We start from the raw sequence: 20,456 nt of genomic DNA on the forward strand, positions 1-20,456 counted from the left end.
ATTGTTTTCTAGTTGATCTAGTAAATGCCTTATTTGAGTTTGTTTCACAATCTTTTTTGTGTTCATTCAGTCTTATTCCAAATTTTCGCCCCGATTCTCCCACGTAGACTTTATCACAATTTTTACAAGGTATTTTGTAAATTACTTCTGCTTTCTCTGTTGTTTCCTGTTTGTCCTTGGGGTGCACTAAGATGTTGCGTAGTGTCTGATGTGGGCGCATGGCCGTGGCGACTCGATGTTTATTAAACACCCGGCTCACTGCTTCAGATAGCCCTTTCACATACGGAATAACCACCATCCCTTTAGATTTATTGTCTCTATCTGTATGTTTCACTTTTTTCTTGTCCTTGTTTTCATTTTTTCTTTTCAAAATCTCGGTCTTAACCCTCTTTATTGTCCAATCAGGGTACCCACACTGGCCTAAAGCTTGTTTTACATGTTCTTCCTCTATATCTCTATCTTCAGTTTCGGTGACGAGGTTGTAGCACCTGTCTAATAGAGTTCTGACCACGCTCAGCTTGTGCTGTAATGGGTGGTGGGATGAAAAATTCAGGTATTGGTCCGTGTGGGTTTTCTTTCTATATACTAGCAGTTTGATACTACCATCTTCCTTCCTGGTGATGAGAGTATCCAAGAATGGAATGGCCCCGTTGCTTTCTTCTTCAGTTATGAACCGGGACGAGGGGGCCTTCCTTTCTGGGATTTACAACCCACTTTTCGCCGGATTACGGAAATTCGGCGGGAAGTCCCGAGTGTCAGAGCTGCGAGTGAGCGATAGTCAGGCCAGTTACTCTGATGATGTCCACAGTGTTGGACGAAAATTTCAGCTTTAAAAAGTAAGTGTAGTGTTTGAAGAATATGTTATCAATCTATTGGATTTACCTACACAATGAACTCATTCAAGAATATAAAAATAATTGCGTACGGATATGCGATAATTCGTGGTTGTCATGGATATTCGCGCATTGATTCAGAGTATGTAAATTGTCTGATCTGTCTTTAAATAGTTCTAAGAAGAGTGAAGCATTATTTCTTGAGGGGTGTGTGAAAACTGTTTTCTGGTGACATTTGAGGCGAGAAATAATTAACTCGCGTTCTAAATATTGCCACCAGACAAGGTTTCCATGATGCGCTACAGACGACAGTCTTAAACCTATCTTACACTCTCGGCCATGGAAGATACTTGTAATCTTTAATACGTCTACAACACAAGGGTTATTATGGTTAGTAACAATATTGTGTGTAAAAAATATTGAATTTCTTCCTGAAACGTGATATCCCATCTGTGCCCTACATGCGCATACCTTTTAAAATAAAATGCCCGAGATTATTCTATGCCACATGCTGGGTTCACTCAATAGGCCTGGTCTGATTGCGTTCCTGGATACGCCACTGTGTATATTTGCCTCAAAAATTCACAAATGGACTACTTGTATACAAACCCACTAAATATGGTTTTACCAAAACCCATTTAGATATTTTTAATAGTTTTATCGTATAGATATTTTTTAATCATATCCTAGCACTTTTTTCATTTCACGGTTGTTGGAATTTGCTGACCTAAGCCAAAATAATGGGTAACTTATAGATTTTGCGGTGTTGCGTAACTCTGATCTATCACGTTTTGCCATTATGAAAGCAGATTTTGTCCATTAACTTAATGATTATTTTCAAACGGAACATTTTGTCGGTAAATAAAGATAGCAGCTGCCCGGGTAGCATGCAATGTGGACGGTATCGATCTTCAGGAAAAAACAAACACGGTAACCAGCAAGTGTTATTCAATTGAAGTCTCTGCCATACAATAAGAAAGTAAAAATAAATCTTAATATATGAACAGTGTCTTCCTAAACATTTAATGTATTAAAAAACACTTAAGAACCAAATTTATTTTACCTTTATTCCTTCATTTCTGGAAATGATATAAAGAACATACATGGAAAAGATATAAAGAACATACATATCCTTTATTTCTGGAGGAATACAGAGTACCTATCCTTCATTCTGGAGTAATATAAAGTATATATCCTTCATTTCAGGAGGAGTATAAAGTATACACATGTACATCCTTCGTTTCTGGAGGAATACTGAGTATATATACCTATCCTTCATTTCTGGAGGAATACTGAGTACCTATCCTTCATTTCTGGGAGAATAAATCGTACAAATTCTTCAATTCTAGAGGAATGAAGAGTACCTATCCTTCAATTCTGGGGGTATACAGAGTACCTATCCTTCATTTCTGGGGGAATACAGAGTACCTATCCTTCATTTCTGGAGGAATACAGAGTACCTATCCTTCATTTCTGGGGGAATACAGAGTACCTATCCTTCATTTCTGGGGGAATACAGAGTACCTATCCTTCATTTCTGGGGGAATACAGAGTACCTATCCTTCATTTCTGGAGGAATACAGAGTACCTATCCTTCATTTCTGGAGGAATACAGAGTACCTATCCTTCATTTCTGGAGGAATACAGAGTACCTATCCTTCATTTCTGGAGGAATACAGAGTACCTATCCTTCATTTCTAGAGGAATACAGAGTACCTATCCTTCATTTCTGGGGGAATACAGAGTACCTATCCTTCATTTCTGGAGGAATACAGAGTACCTATCCTTCATTTCTGGGGGAATACAGAGTACCTATCCTTCATTTCTGGAGGAATACAGAGTACCTATACTTCATTTCTGGAGGAATACTTCATTTCTGGAGGAATACAGAGTACCTATCCTTCATTTCTGGGGGAATACAGAGTACCTATCCTTCATTTCTGGAGGAATACAGAGTACCTATCCTTCATTTCTAGAGGAATACAAAGTACATATCTTTTTTGTAACCTATCGAGCAGCTCGCTCAATTTTTCTTGGCAAGAAAAGATCATTGTTGCCAAATATTGTTCTTTGATTGTATGGAACTTTCCAGGGACGATTGATTGTCTCTGCATAAAGCAACATTGTCCAAATTAATAAGGGTTGTCTGACACGTTTGACCAGATGAATAGAGAACTAACTAGTTTCATTAGCTGTATACAGGTCTTACGGCTCAAGTGAATTCAATATGAGACATTCTTACGTGCACATGATTGTACGAGAGGATACAATAGTTTGTCTTAACAATATAAATACTATCCAGTTTTGCAAGGTGTGTATGTCTTACCATTATGAATACTTGCCAGTTTTGCAAGGTGTATATGACTTACCATTATGAATACTTGTCAGTTTTGCAAGGTGTATATGACTTACCATTATGAATACTTGCCAGTTTTGCAAGGTGTTTATGACTTACCATTATGAATACTTGCCAGTTTTGCAAGGTGTGTATGTCTTACCATTATGAATACTTGCCAGTTTTGCAAGGTGTATATGACTTACCATTATGAATACTTGCCAGTTTTGCAAGGTGTATATGACTTACCATTATGAATACTTGCCAGTTTTGCAAGGTGTGTATGACTTACCATTATGAATACTTGTCAGTTTTGCAAGGTGTATATGACTTACCATTATGAATACTTGTCAGTTTTGCAAGGTGTATATGACTTACCATTATGAATACTTGCCAGTTTTGCAAGGTGTATATGACTTACCATTATGAATACTTGCCAGTTTTGCAAGGTGTATATGACTTACCATTATGAATACTTGCCAGTTTTGCAAGGTGTATATGACTTACCATTATGAATACTTGCCAGTTTTGCAAGGTGTATATGACTTACCATTATGAATACTTGCCAGTTTTGCAAGGTGTATATGACTTACCATTATGAATACTTGCCAGTTTTGCAAGGTGTATATGACTTACCATTATGAATACTTGCCAGTCTTGCAAGGTGTATATGACTTACCATTATGAATACTTGTCAGTCTTGCAATGTGTATAGTTCTTCCCATTATGAATACTTGCCAGTTATGCAAGTTGTAGAAGTCTTACTAATATAAATCATTGTCAGTATTGCATTGTGTAGATTTCTTGACGGACCTGCAATGTATAGATGTCACATGCACTTTCCAATCTTGCAATGTGTTTATGTCTTACCAATAGATATATAATTGCCTGTATTGTATGGTATAGATGTCTTACAGATATGAATACTTGCCAGTCTTGCAAGGTGTAGGTGTCTTATCAATATGAATACTGGCCACAGCCATGTGTGTATGTTAAAACAAGGATTGTCTCACCTGGCACGTTTAAATTGCCTTTGATGGAAGTCTGACTGCCCACTCCGATTAAAAAGAAACCGCATTTGTAAAACAGTTTTAATAACACATTTCAAAAAATACATTTCGCAAAGTATTGTAAAAAAAGCCCTGTCACAACTGGGAATAATGTAATAATTAAAGTACAGAAATGTTGTGCAATGGTTGCAAGTAAATAATGTAATTATTATTTCCACTTATGATTGTGAAGTTTGTAAACCATCACACGGTCGTTTTTTTCAACAGGCCTTTAATCTTCTTAGGTCTTCTTTGTTCACTTTGGGCCGCCATTGTCTCTCTGTCCATTAACAGCAATGGAAAAGGAAGTCTGCGCATTCCGTAAATTGACAAATCCGCCAGAGACTTGTCTGCTACTAATCACCTGTAATTTAATTGTCGATCTGTCTCGTTACAGGTCTCCACGTAGAGTATGACGGGCGGCGGCATGGATGCGGGGAGCTGCCCGCGTTGTCAGAAATGTGAGCGGTGGCGGGCGGCCCCAGACCACTTCCGGGAACCCATGTTGCTGTGGGACAGCTTCCCCTGCCCACCCCCGGGCACAGACAAAACAAAGCTACTGCTCGAGTTGGATTGGACGGGCCGTCTGGGACCAACGAACGGCTGTCTCGCCTTGCGCCGCGTAGCAAAGCGATGCAAACTGGAATTAACTAATTTAAGTTTGCCTGATTCTCTACGATACTGTGATAAGTTTTATTCAATGTTCGGAATATGTGGGACCCAGTGTGTGATAGCCATCATTCTTGCCTGCATCTGCCTGATGTTCGTCTTCATCCTCGTCATCGTCTGCTGTAGATACGTGTGAGTATATTCATCTTCCACACATGCATTTCCATTATTATGAGCCTTAGTAAATATAGTATGAAATAACTTAAACTACATGTATCTTTTATAATATGATATAGCAGAAACTCATGCAGATCTTTTTCTTAGAGTTTTGAAGACAAATATTTGCACTTAAAAGAAAAATAATAGGCCGGATATAGGAAGCATGAAATAACACCTTGACCGTAAGAAGAAAATATACAGGCAGACGTCACAAGCTGCACAGTGCTGAAACATAAAACATACGCGGGTTTTCTGCTCTACACTTTTGGGGAACGGGAAGCAACACAATAAATTTGACCGAGAACAAATGCAAGGGATTTCGATTGTGGTTTGCAATAAATACGGAAGTCAACCTGCATTAGAAATCGTATAAATCAATCTATAAAGAAAGCATTCACCTTTGTCTTTTCAATATTAACTTATAGGACATTTGCCGCTCATGGAACCCGTTCGTCGTCATTTTCGCCTTGAAACCCGCAGTAGAAATCGTATATTTCAACCTTTCAAGTGAGCATTCACCTTCGCCATTTCAATACATTTCACATTTATAACAAGCCTCGCACACCGGGTATGGTAACAGTGATCAACAGGGACGTTGCTAGACAGATGTTATACTAAGGCATGTTTGGGTCTGAAGCATGCTGCCCTGGAATTGTTTGCGCATAGGAACGTTTTCTAAGACTTAAAATATCTCATTCTTTAAAGACTGTGCGAGTCCAGGTCTAAAGTGACTTCGTAAAGCTGCACCATTTATCAGCATAATTATTGTCGACGTGACAAACGGAATGCATGTACATAAGATACATGTGAGAGAATGGAGTTGCGTCGATGTAATATATACAGACCTGGGGATGTAGTATGTAGATAAGTTCCTGGCTTCTGGCCGGGGAGAATCTGGAACCTGCCAACTGTTTCTATATTGCGCCCCGCTATAATCCCCGTTATCGGGCCGGAGATCGAATACAGGTCCTCGGGGAAATCTCATAAGATATAAAACATGAATAACAAGTCCAGAAAATTAAACTAATTCTACGTCATTTGACTTATAGGGGCAACAAGTCGGTAAAAGCAATTCTAAAGAGTAGATATAGCAAATATGTGTTGATTTCTGTTTTATGGCACGAGTGATCACTTAAAAAAATAATCACGATTAATGAAGGATTGTCGGAGGACATTATGGCTTATCATTATGTCGCTCCAATGCTATGCAAGGGAGCCATATTTAAGCGCATCTATCAATTCATCCGACTGTTTGGCAAAGTTACGTTTCCGCTCCGTTTCTCCTAATTCTCTTGAAGACTTTCATGAAACTCAGGTCAAATGCTCACCAATTTAAGACGACTTGCAGAAACCTACACCCCAGGCACGCCGACACAAGGTCAAAGTCACAGTTCAACGTCGATACGAAATGCAGAACCGTCATTACAAGGTCATGGTCACAATTTAAGGTGAAAGGTCCGAGTCATGTAATGTCCGTTCCATATCTCCTTGAGCCCTTGAATAATTTTAATTAATTTAATCTTGGGTTAAATGTTAAGTTCAAGGTCGAAAGGTTGAGCCATATATTTGCATGTCCGCTCGGTATCTCATAATGAAGCTATTAAAATGTGGTGAACTATCAGATGTGTCGATAGCTAGATCTTTTATTTCCTCCATATATGGTTCAAGGTCACAGTTTAACCTCCAAGGTTCAAGCCATAGTTTTTGCCTTTACTTTCGTGTCCGCTCTGTATGTCTTGAACTAGTTTATCGGGCCAAATACTCACTACGTCGAGTCGAAGTGCAGTAATAACATTCCAGGCTCAAGGTCAAGGCCAAGGTCACAGTTCAAGGTCAAATATTTGAGCCGTTGAAATCGTGTCCGCTACCTTCCATCACAAACTGAAATTCCCTTTCTTAACTGTATGAAACATGATACAAAATGCTTCATGCACTAAACTAAATACAAACAAAGTATTCTTTATTGGTATCGTTTTTTTTTTCGAGTGAGAGTTTGTTAAATACCCTGATGAAATGACTACAGAGGAAAATGGAAAATCAATACAAATTGAATTAAAATAACTGTGCAATTGTCTGTCTATGACTTTCATAACTCCACATGCTCAGTGTTCACTTCAAGGCCACAATACCCACCACACTCCGCTCATATCTCTCAACGGCATTGTCTTGGAACAGAACGAGACAAGCATAATGTGGATTAAATCATTTTGAAGATCGTTGAAGTTTGTAATCACTGTCACAACATCAGCCTGCATAGTGTATTTCACGCGTCATCGTTTGCATGCTGGGATATCACAGGGCAAAGAGAATACCACGCTTCAGTGTTTGTTTTTTTCAGATGATGGGCGGAGCGTTTTTATAATGCATTATTCGTTGTGTGAGCTTTCTTGGAAGTTTGTATTACAAAGTCGGAAAGTTAGATTAAACGAAGTTCTTAACGTTATTTTTTCACTGTTGTTATTTCACTGATTAAACTCTGATATTCCACCGAAAAGCATCACTGAAAGATCAAACTTCTGAGAAACCAATTTGTATATTTGCGGAAGTACATTTCATCTTAATACATCGAAATTGCGTCAAGATGTGAAGTGGTACCTTTCTTTTTGGACACCCTGTATGTTCCTGTGTGTATGTATATGGTCAACAATCATTCCCTTCTCACTTCACTGTTGTCAATTTCTCGACACACAAAATAATTGCGATTGAACGCATGTTTTATTATACTTGTGTGAGAAACCAGCTGAAATAACATAATATCCTTGACATTTTTTATCAGATGGTAAAATTGCTCATGAACTCATTCAATAGTAATGAGCACAAATTCTAGTAACTCTACATATCAATATATGTCCGCTTTATAAATCAAATAAACCATTTATACCATTCTCGCACGAGAAAACACCGAAGTATGAGATAAGTTTTAAGAGTAAAAAACGCAATGATATTGTGAAATGTAAGGTAATCATTCCCAAATATGAGGCTGAAATTAAGTTCCAAACGTATGGTAAATAATGTTATATATCAGTCCATGTATAAATATAATATCTAAAACGATAAAGTCCGAATGCCGCGAGCTGAATGATGAGTTAACGAGACACTCGGACTTCATCATTTTGAATATCGGGCTGGACGTCGATCTGAATGACGCTTGTCATGCATACTTTTTTCTGCACTATGAATGTCGAACTGAACGTCGATTGTTGATGGATGAGCCAACTTCACATCGCGTGGATTCATTCAATAGATCTACAGGACTTTGGTTTTATATTGACGATAAGGAAAATATACCATGGCAATAAATGGTGTAATTTCACTAATGGCCATAGTTTGTCTCACAGAAAAGCCCACATACCCCCTACAAGGAGATGCACGGCAGATCCATGTATTGAAAGATTGCAAAGCGCGTGTTTGCCGGCGTGAAATCGCGACCTCTTTGTCCCACTCTGAATGCACGACCATCCATCGATCGCCGTAATTAACTTGATTAAATCTGCCTCATCGATTTTCATTTCATTCTGGACTGTTTAAATCATGTACCGTGAACATTAATTGTAATAATGATAGTTTAAGGAAGTCTTCATTTTGCCTCGTTTTATGAATCTGTTATTGCTTAGTCGTCAACCGTGCAAGCATCAGCAACTTAAAGCTTATGTAGAGTCAAGATTCAAGCTTTATTTACAGAATGTCCAGAAGGTCATGGCCCATGTAGACAAATGAATATACAGTATACTGTTTTCAGGTGATTCCATGCTTACATACAACCAAAAATAAAAATAAATACTGAATTTACCTATTCAGTATTTATTTCTATTTTGTTTGTTTAGTTTTGTTATATGTATCAAGTTCAGTAAATCTAATACTTCTAATATTTCATAATGCAATCTATTAATTAAATTAACATGTCAATATCTTTATATGTATAACCACTGATAAGTGAAAATAGAAAGTATACACAAACATATATACAATTGTTGTTCTATGATGAGAGTTATATTGGCAAATATCTCCCTATATCGGACAACCTAAACAAAACGAAACTATATAACAGGGAGCTCAAACACAATAGAATACACTTTTGTAATAGTCTTACGTGAATCAGGTAAGATAAGCTCAAACCTGTCAAGGATACATACTTCAGAAACATGAAAACTTGTATATAGTAACAGTACAAACAGAAAGTATGTGTCGAAGTGAAAAGGCTATATTTGATACATACATATAGATCAAAGCAAGCACGTGTACGTATTTGCGTACTTACTTTAATTCGAGGTAAGAGTTACTACAACAGAAGTATTTGCATACACTATTAATAAAACTATCACTTTCGAATTAGTTTTACTAAATAATTAAAGCTGAACACTTACTTATATAACAGTATTTGTATATAAAAGTATCTCATACATGTTTGTGAAAGAAGCAAATATTCGGAACTAACTAAAATACAAAACGTTTCATGGTATATACATCCATACTGAATGAACGCGAGAGGTTAGTTAGTGGCCGTTTTGCAACGCTTTCGGGTGTTCATATTGTGTGAGCGTACGAACAATTGGAATCAATGACCATTAAAGAGACTCAGACCCTTCTTTGATCGTTTAACATCCAGCGACACTAGCAATCTGTAATAAACATTATCTCATATATTATTACAAAATTTCCGGTGCCCGACACTTACCTGACATATTATAGATGATAGCACGTGTCGACGCCATTGTGCACGCGCGCTCCTAGGAGATCTCGTGCAGCGGAGGATGAAGTCGCGTGGAGAGCAGCTCGTACTTCCATCAGCAGCGGTGCACAAATGTGAGAGCTGTCAAAATAAATACATTTTAACAAGCTGTGATTAATGGTATCGTTGTATCCTAAAACAGGTGGCGATTCTGGTTTTGGTTTTACGGAAATATTCGTTCGAAACAGAATTACGGAATGATATATTGATATTAACCTTTAGCAGCCTGTTTCATCCTGCACCCTTTTTGTCTGTATGTTTTATGAGGCTGTGAAAACCATTTCCAACAATAACGATTCCTTAAACTAAACTGGAAACATTAAACAGAGCTCTGAATCCCCTTCCCTCCTTGTGGGAAACCCAGACATGCCGATTTTATGTAGAATGTAACAGCAAGTCGAGAAGTCGGAATTAAAGCAATGATAAAATTGGGTTGAAATAGCTTTACAATCCTTTTAAAGAAGATTTGGCGGCGTATTTCTGTATTATTTCTGCCAGTGTACGCATGATTTATGGCAGCACATTTTCGAGAAAATTTCCATTTTGGTAAACGAAGTCTCGATCGAATGAAGATAAATAGGGTTGAATGTTTTAGAAAACCCTGTCATATCCATATGTATTGTTTTAAGCCCCTATTTGACAGCCTCCCCCTGGGACGTGTTCCCGTCTTCCCGGGACATTGTTCTCCTGTTAGTCATGATTGTTGTTGTCTTCTTGTCTCTTGATTCGCTGCTATCTGTTTCTGACATGTGAACCATATTGCACACCATGGAACAAACAGTTTCAATGGTTAATAACACGGACACGATCATTCCCTGGGCGTTCCCGGTCAGTTGTGATGCTTGTTTGGTGGACCGTCGGTCTTTAAGTCGTTGGGATCATTGTAAAGTCCACTATTGCTAAGGCCTAAAAAAAAATACATTTGGTTCGGGTTACCCGACCCTACCTACGGAATAGGCGCCGACCCTAACGTTTTTATAGTCAGTTTGAAAAAAAAAAATGAAAAACTAAAAACAAAAATTTTTTTTTTGTTTTGCTTTTTTTTGTTTTGCTTTTCAATATGTAGTTTAAAACCTTAATTGCTTATATAGAAGATAACTTTAACACCATTCTACAATGATGAAAATGACATTCTTATATAAAGCCTAATAAAAAAAAAAAAAAAAAGCCTACCTACCCTACCTATTTTTGAAAAGGATGTAACCCTAACCAAACAATTTTATTTTTTTTAGGCCTAATAGTAAATGTCAATTAATGAAATTGGAAATGACATCCCTTATTGTCTAATGACCACGGCCTTTGTTCTATGGCCTATACAAAGAGATAATATCACTAAACTTGAATAATGAAGTCCTATAACGCCTTACTAATAGCTTGTAAATGACTGTAGATGGGGCCTGAGCCGCCTTAAAGCCAAACTAGGGGAATTCATCAAACAAAGAAGCAGTTTTTGGACGTTTCGCATCACTGACAAGAATATGTCTTCATTGAAAGAGAATTTCTATAATCAAGGCTCGTGTTTGTAGTCAGGCCTAATGGGTATGAGGTTTCAATAAGACAGTTGTATGTGATAGTGTTTATGACAAAAAGTTGTTAGGGGGTATTTGATAGAAAATTAAAAGCCAGATTTAAAATGTTTAAGTACAGCTTCTGGCTATTATCCTTCTGTCGTTTTTCCATTTAATGGCATTTTTCAATTCTAAATCAGGGCTTGGGCCTCATTTTTAATGCTGAATTTAAATTACTACGCACATAGTTTTCCCGATGAGAATAAAGCGGAAATTACGTTTTTTATGGCAGAGAGATAGTAAAAGTAAAGATTGATGAATGAGGGGCTGTGTACTGTAAGCTGTAATGTTGCATATTGGCTGAACTTATTTCTGAACGAATGGGATGGCAATTTTTTTTTCAAAATGTTCTTCTAAATTCAATTTTGATTGACGTTGATTTACGTGCCGCACCTATTGATTGAATCGCCAATATTTTGGCAGCTCGCATTAAAATTGAACTGATTATTTTGTTACGTAAGCGTCATGCTTCTTTAACAGTGAGATGCAGGACCATAATTTACCCAGAACATATATTTCCCAGGTACGCGGGTATTTGTTATACTGCCGTTCTGCTTAGATTTGTTGTAAAACTGACTTTTGATATAATGCACGAATCACCAAACACAAACATACATAAAAACAATAATAACAAGAGCTTTGCATGCAGATGGCAGCGCTCGTCTGGTAATCAATGAACATAAAACAACAGCTATTTTGGCCTTGACTTATTTATCACAAAACACTTCAAATGGTATTTGCAAGTTTTAAGATTTGTATTAAGTTACGGGAGGTGTCTTTAATTGTTTGTTAATAATGTTCAACATATGTTAATGGTACCAACAATGTCATACAAGAAAAAGAAGAAATACAACATAACCTAAACTGCGGTAAAGTAAACATTATTCCCAAACTTATTTCAATGACAATTTATTTCAGCTGATCAAACAATTAGAAAACAATATGTGAAACACTGACCAATCATACATAAATGTACATGTATACATGATACCTCAGTTTCGCGTTTATAATTCAGCTGTAGGGGTGAAAACATGTTCTATTAAAAAGGAGTGTACTAGGCTTGAACGTGTGATTTCCATTAAGATCTCAAAAAACAATAACATATGCTTAAACATGGTTCTCAATGGCTCTACAAAACTTTGCCAGTTGCATGAAAACAAGGCTCATTTGTAAATCGGAAATAACAATTGTATTCAAGAGCCCTACTTAAGTTCAAAGTCAGATTATTGACTGAGAATGTTTTATACCGCTCGTATAAAGAACAAGTTCTATTTCTGATAAATTAACTTTGGAACGATTGTATTGCGACACCGTCTTCGTGTTCTGATTACTTACAAGATGAATGAGGCGACAAGAGACTGTTGAGGAAGAGAATACTAAAGTGATTTAGTCTGTCGGAATAAGTTGATTAGTTTGTCAAATCGTTCCTTACAAAGCATACGTTTCATTAAAAGTCTTGAAGCGCCACCAAAACACTAGTGACACGCGTTTAGTGGCTAATTGTCGGTGTTTATACATAGTTAGTAGCGAATTACGGATCATTAGGGCTTAAGGCTAATAGAAATAGAGCCAATTTGTTGACTTTCAACTTCTTCACTCACTGAAACTAGAGCAATGGTTTTAAGACGGTATTGATTGGAGGACGGGGAACGTGTAATTATGGCGTCGGTACCTCCCGGAATGAGAGCTACAACAGCTTGTCAAGAAGAAGCATTGACTGCACGAGCGCCAGCGTGGAGCCATGAACGTACTCAACAAAATGTATCAAACATTGCTAAGTGATATGCGTCGTAGATCTTGTTTTATAAACGATGTTGTAACAATTAGAGGGATTAACAGATTACATAATGACGACTTTAATACAAACAACAATAACAACGAACAACAATTGAGCCATTTGATTAGCTTTTTTGTTGGAAAAAAAACACTCAGATATTTATTTTTTCAGGTTGTTTTCTGGCAACTTTTTTTTACCTTTTATGAGAAATAAATATCTTAATTTAAATAACCATTGTTTCCATTTATTTATTCACATAACACACATAAAACATTGCTCTGTCTGGCCTTTAAAAGGACTAGATGCAAGATGGTTCCCATATCGGCAAAACAGTATTTCCTCAAACAAGTCTAGAATTGTATGTGCGAGATGGTATGAGGCCGATCACTCTTACATACTTTAAAGAATATACGCAACACTCATGTGCCCCCGTTTAAGAATAGCGCATAATGGTTTCCCAGTTAAAAAAGCGCGAAATGTATTTATTTTTTTCGAACACCTTGCATGTCATGTGACCGTTCCACACTAAACCGCAAATAGGCGTTTTAGTAACTCGCTGTCATTTTCAGCAGAGTTGACCGCTTTTAAATGTTTCCATGGAACAATTTCATCACCGTTGTTGATCTGTCGGAGTCTGTATCTACGTTGTTTCGTAGCAGTATCCCGCTTCGTCGCAATGCCCATTCTTCCGGGAAACTATGAAGTGTGAATATTTAGCATGTGAAAGTCATGTGATGAGTACATATAAAAATGCCGACGCTATTTTCAAACTGACTTGGATTTCAGTGGTAGACAACTGCAGACGATGCATGTGTCGTGAGTGTTTTGATATGATGCATCAGTAAGTAAGATTCAACGCGGTGTACACAACGATTTCAATTGTATGTAAGATTTGTCAATTTTCTTCCTTTGAGCAATTGGATCATCTGGTGTCTAGTCGCTTTAGAAGCTAAAGGAGTTACTTCTTGCTTTTCTGAGTAAAACATCGATGCTTTTCATAGCCTTTTTGTGATATAGCAAATTTCATAACTCAAGCGTTATTGTGTATTAAGTTGTGCCCCTTGGTTGATTAAAATAACCAGACAAGAGCTTTTATCTGCTCTCTTTAAATGTCAAGGTGAGTCATTTTTACAGCGCACCAATTAATACTGATACCTGAAACCGGACCGCAACATTGAAGGAATTTTCGTTATTACTTAGATTGAAACATTGCAATTTCGATTGCAGAGACATTCGTAATGCAAAACTACCCATCATAGTTGGTTGCACGTGTTGTATGACACATTTTAAACAAGCTACTCCTTGTTTCTGTTTCAGGCGACGGACGGACAAGCCGGCAGTTTCCGGCGCTTGCACGAAGGTTGTTAGCGGGGACGAGGCTTCGCTGCAGTCTCAGATGTCCCGCTACTACATTCAGAGCCAGTACTGTTACCGGGCCGGCAACCTGCCCGACCGCAGGGGACTTCCGTTCGAGGTAACATGTTGCAATTTTCTGGATCCATGCCATTTTGATTATATGTGAACGTCATATTGCAAAATAATTCTGGTACTTAGAATATCAAACTATTTCCAAATATCAAAACATATCAAAGAAAACTGAATTGATGGAGCTTAATCATAGTAATCAATTATGTATAGAATATTCAAGGAGCGTTTTGTAAGTAGTGCCAACAGCGGCGCTTCACGTTAAAGCTTGTGGCTTTGCATCTTCCATGGAGTGTAAGATGGGCTCATCCAAACCTGAGCGTAGTGTGTCTTGCGGTAACGAGGCTTTGACGAGCGGCCCTGGTAGATGTTCAGTTAAATAAAATATATTAATAATGTAATTAATTTTATATACGGGTATTTTTTTAACTTAGCCCAAAAGCAAAATAAGGATTTCCAGCATGGCCAAATATTTGAACCTTCCAATCAGGCATCGATACATTTTGAGCCGTTAAGTCTAAAACTGCTCTTGTTTTTTGGTACACTGTTTATTTACCGGTATGAGGCACTGCGCATCTCAAATCTCAAATGTTCGCGTAGACATGACTAAATGTGGGGATTCCACCAGGAGGCACAAGATGAGAGGTCTTGGTTGTTGACTGTTGTTGCAAAACTTTGGAGATGTAACCAGTGCCGAACGATGCGCGGGTGCATTATCATGATACAATCCCTTGACACCGCGCACGGTACGTGGGCGCTTGGCATTATAGTTGTCAATTAACAGGAGAGAGAACGAAATCCCTATATATATAATATGCCTGTGGCAACATTTTAAAACAGCTACTGACATTTGCAGTCTGAAACGTCGACTAGTATAAAATGCCACTAGAAGACTTGTCAACGAGCATATGAATAGCTGCCTTGAAGACGCAATTCGTAAATTCGTGTGCACACGGTATATACCATTCTTCGCATTTTCCTGATCTCGACGTATGTTCACGAACTAGTCTGTGTTCCATACTGTTATAAGATTTGAAGCGTACATAATTATGATATAATATACCACTTTTTGTACCATATCAGTAGAGATGGTTGTCCTTGTTTCCGTAATCAGTTAGCAGAACTCCTAACGAGCAATAAGCAGCGTGCAGATAAATTACAGCGATATTACAACATACGCACGCTATTGGACGTTGTCCTTGACAGATCCGTACAATGTTAAGGTCAAGGACAGGTAATATGTTGCCATAAACGTATATATAACTCGCGCTTGTTGTGTGCAATTTTAATTTCTCGGTCAGTCGTTGCAGTAACTAATACATAGTAACCATTGCTGTCTCTCTGCTTTTAAGATAACATGTTGTTAATATTAAGCTAGAAGTGTATTAATTTGAAGCCATGTATCTGACTTAAAGCGTGTTCTTGTGCAAAAAGCGCGATAAAGAAAGTCTGACATATGATGCTGGGGATATATGTTTTCTCGGCAGCCACGTTTCCGGCCTCGCGGAAATAGAGACCGCGCTAAAGCTTACATCTGCGTGAAGACCAGAAGAAAAGTCGATTACAATTGGCGAGAATAGCCATGAATTTCCAAGCGATATGATGCGATTTTCACATATCCTATTATTTAAGAGATACGATTCCATTGCATGTCATCCCGGCTTATCTTTATGTTCTTCGAAGACCGCCAATCGATATCCGCCTTTCCAAGGTGCACCCGGGCGCTGCATGGGTAAATGGCGGCCCTGCTCGTGCACAGGAATAAGCGACAAGACAGCAAAATTTAACGTATAATTTTGAAGAACTGTATTCGACTGGACTAGCGCGATGTTAGGAAATATAAACCCGCGGTGTGCAAATAAAGGAGTACTTTTATTCCCAAACTACATGTAGAATGAAATTTACAACTTAAAAAGGACTGAATTATAACATAATTCAAAAACAACTGCTATGTCGCGTCATAACATGCTGTATTGACATTACCCGACACACATTGTGAGGGCCGGTTAAGGTAGGGTAGTCCGTGATAAAATTTGAAATTAATACCACCTTTTGGGTCGAGGCGAACGGGTAAGGCCGACATTAATTAAATAATTGTCGCCCTTATAATTACTTTTAATACCTAACTTTACTCTTCTGGTTTAATGACTTCTCTTCTTTCATGTTGAACTATGCGGTGAAGAGAGTTAATGATCAGCCTTTTAATTGTTTTCATTACGATGGTACCAAACAATGTCAGCCTATTGCATCGTAAACTTCGCATATTCCTGGCAATAGCTGTTATCTCGGATTTTATAGGATGGTTACTGCAGAAAGTATCCATATATTTCTAGATATGAAGGTAATCAAGTTGTGTATTACATCTGCAAGGGATTTTATTTTTCAAAATACGCAGTATCCCGGCGACTGTGAAGATAATTTGATTCCATTATTTAACATTTGCTCTCTTTTTAAGAAAATAACGGCGTATCGATTTGAGGATTTCAGAAAGTTTAGTTGTCATAGCCGTTGATACAGGCGTCTTGAGCCGAAATTACAGCAATTCGAAGACGCTGGCACTTAATAGAACGTAATGGGAGTCTATAATGAAAATCTGATTGAATAATTTTCCAATTTCAGACAAAATGCCACACAATCTCTTAAAAGTTTTAGCTCAGGGCACATTTCAGTCTGTCTGGAGTTTTAATTTTACTAAACTTTAAAGGCTTGGAATTAATATCGAAGCCAGACAATGTACATGTTCATTATAAACTCTAATGCCACAACACAAACCAGCTTCAGGGTCCGCCCATCAATCAATGTTAATTACGCGTTTACCAAAACAAAGAACAACTGTTCCTGGAACTCAGTGCTTGATGTAAACAAGACGTAAGATTCCGGTTTGCATGATTCCATTAGATCAACGAATATGCACATCATTGATACTAGTGTCCGTACTCGCATTTCAGTCTTATCTAGTAAGTTAGTATAAACAAAAAATAATGGTATTGTCACAACGATGGTTTTTTTCATATTCGTCGCGTAGTCAAAGTAATGGTATTGTAATAACCTTGGTGTCGTCATAGTCATGGTATTGTCATAGTCTTGATATTGCTGTAGTCATGGTCTAGTCATAGTCATGGTATTGTCATAGTCTTGATATTGCTGTAGTCATGGTCTAGTCATAGTCATGGTATTGTCATAGCCTTGATATTGCTGTAGTCATGGTATTGTCATAGTCATGGTATTGTCATAGCCTTGATATTGCTGTAGTCATGGTCTAGTCATAGTCATGGTATTGTCATAGTCATGGTCTAGTCATAGTCATGGTGTTGTCATAGTCTTGATATTGCTGTAGTCATGGTCCAGTCATAGTCATGGTATTGTCATAGTCATGATATTGTCATAGCCTTGATTTTGCTGTAGTCATGGTCTAGTCATAGTCATGATATTGTCATAGTCATGGTATTGTCATAGTCATGGTATTGTCATAGCCTTGATATTGCTGTAGTCATGGTCTAGTCATAGTCATGGTATTGTCATAGTCTTGATATTGCTGTATTCATGGTCTAGTCATAGTCATGGTATTGTCATAGCCTTGATATTGCTGTAGTCATGGTGTAGTCATAGTCATGGTGTTGTCATAGTCTTGATATTCCTGTAGTCATGGTCTAGTCATAGTCATGGTGTTGTCATAGTCTTGATATTGCTGTAGTCATGGTCTAGTCATAGTCATGGTGTTGTCATAGCCTTGATATTGCTGTAGTTATGGTCTAGTCATAGTCATGGTGTTGTCATAGCCTTGATATTGCTGTAGTCATGGTCTAGTCATAGTCATGGTGTTGTCATAGCCTTGATATTGCTGTAGTCATGGTCTAGTCATAGTCATGGTATTGTCATAGCCTTTATATTGCTGTAGTCATGGTCTAGTCATAGTCATGGTATTGTCATAGTCTTGATATTGCTGTAGTCATGGTCTAGTCATAGTCATGGTATTGTCATAGCCTTGATATTGCTGTAGTCATGGTCTAGTTATAGTCATGGTGTTGTCATAGTCATTGGGTCGTCTTTGTGGTAAAAAGATAAATAAACCGGGTCTCTGGACACAATCAAGGTGTGTGACACATGTTCATAGTAATAATTCGCCTATAATTTATTAGTATGTGAAGCTACAAATGTGGCTTTCAGCTTGCGGTGTTCGTGTTAATGTTGTTGTGGTCTCTGTGACTTTTCGCCTCTCTATTTTCAGGTGAGGTCTACAGAGAACGGAGTTGAGGCCAGACTTATTAAGGCAATTCAGCAGACGCCGGGACAAGCCGGATACCAGTTTGACGACATGTGCGCGCAGTGCAAGACCGCCATTTCGCGCAACAGCACACTAAGCAGCGGCCGGAGCCGCCAGGGGTATGAGCGGATACACTGGCGGGAGCGGGAGACCCTCGAGCGACGCGCGCCATCTCATGACTCCCTTGTCCACCGGCGACAATCTGACAGAAATAGATCCATAGCCGGAAGTAGCTCGGACATGTCACACTATTATGAATATATCAGTGACACGCCATACGATATTGGAACGTACAGTGGCAGGCGATCGAACCATTCCACCGTGTATTTCCCGAGAAATACGTCAGCCAGCTTTAAGGACGCTCCCTCGCATTATAACGATTCACGGTGCTCTGAGGAGGACCGGGCTTTAATGTTGTCACGTCTCATTAGCAAAGAAATAGTTCCATTTAAAGGCGGGCCTGGCTATAGAGACTTTTATAAAGATGATAAAAATCCATACGGCGGCTCGCTGAAAGAGGAATGTTATTGTTCAGACAGTGGCATTGTGACGGACAAGGATCGCAGATACACCGTGCAAAGAGAGCGTCAAAATAGTAAATGCTCAATTGTGGAAAACTTTCAAGGCGAGTGTATACCACGTGACCAAATAAAGGGCTATAAATACACGTTCAATCCGAACTTTGATGAAGAAACAACAACAACAACCAGCAGAAATGAGCTCGGTGACGTGAGTTCTAGTCCGTGCACCCCAAGTGACTGTCTGGACTTTGCAGAGCCCCATACAACACGTGACAAATGTGATAATAGCTCTAGTCCTAGTAGCATTAGATTAAAGGTCAAAGGGTCAAGGACGCCTAGTTTAAGGTCTAATAGAAACTCAGATAGTACTTCTCTGAGTGACAATAATGCTTCCTTAACTAATTTACATACTGTTCCGCGAACAAATGGCACATTCTATAAATCAAACAGACCTAAATGATCATTGTTATTGTGAGCTTTCATTATTTGTAATTATTTATAAATTAAAATTTAAGCATTCCTTATCTCGAATTTATGTTGTTTGGATCAAAACCCAATAACTTGACAAGGCATTTACTGATCAGTTACCTGAGTCAAGTACAAGCCATGGCAACTACTCACAAAAATTAATAGCCAAATTTGTACCAAAACAAATATACAGTACATGTCACTAGCCAAGTACACGAAAACAATGAAAACAATTGACAAGCTAAGTGAGCCGAGTAAATGCCATGACACTTGCTGAATGGCTAAGTGAGCCGAGTACACGCCATGACAACTACTGACTAGTTAAGTGAGCCGAGTACACGCCATGACAACTACTGACTAACTAAGTGAACCGTGTACACGCCATGACAACTACTGACTAACTAAGTGAACTACTGACTAGCTAAGAGAGCCGAGTACATGCCATGACAACTACTGACTAGCTAAGTGAACCGAGTACATGCCATGACAACTACTGACTAACTAAGTGAACTACTGACTAGCTAAGAGAGCCGAGTACACGCCATGACAACTACTGACTAACTAAGTGAACTACTGACTAGCTAAGTGAGCCGAGTACACGCCATGAAAACTACTGACTAGCTAAGTGAGCCTAGTACACGCCATGACAACTACTGACT

At 38.3% G+C, this 20,456-nt stretch overlaps 1 protein-coding gene across 2 annotated transcripts in view; it reads left to right on the top strand.

Moving 5' to 3' along the window:
- LOC128209291 (uncharacterized) overlaps positions 1-19,853 on the top strand; it is a 45,628-nt gene extending 25,775 nt beyond the window's left edge. Inside the window, exons 3-6 of one of the 2 annotated variants that reach the window (XM_052913267.1) lie at positions 667-836; positions 4,615-5,018; positions 14,437-14,593; positions 18,773-19,853. In XM_052913267.1, the coding sequence (XP_052769227.1) occupies positions 4,630-5,018; positions 14,437-14,593; positions 18,773-19,789 (1,563 nt within the window). In that variant the 5' untranslated portion in view covers positions 667-836; positions 4,615-4,629 and the 3' untranslated portion in view covers positions 19,790-19,853. The remainder of the gene's footprint in view (positions 1-666; positions 837-4,614; positions 5,019-14,436; positions 14,594-18,772) is intronic. The other variant, XM_052913266.1, reaches the window with a different exon arrangement.
- The last annotated feature ends 603 nt before the right edge of the window (positions 19,854-20,456 follow it).

Source organism: Mya arenaria, chromosome 11 (genome assembly GCF_026914265.1).
Source record: "Mya arenaria isolate MELC-2E11 chromosome 11, ASM2691426v1".
In the NCBI taxonomy this organism is placed as follows: Eukaryota; Metazoa; Mollusca; class Bivalvia; order Myida; family Myidae; genus Mya; species Mya arenaria.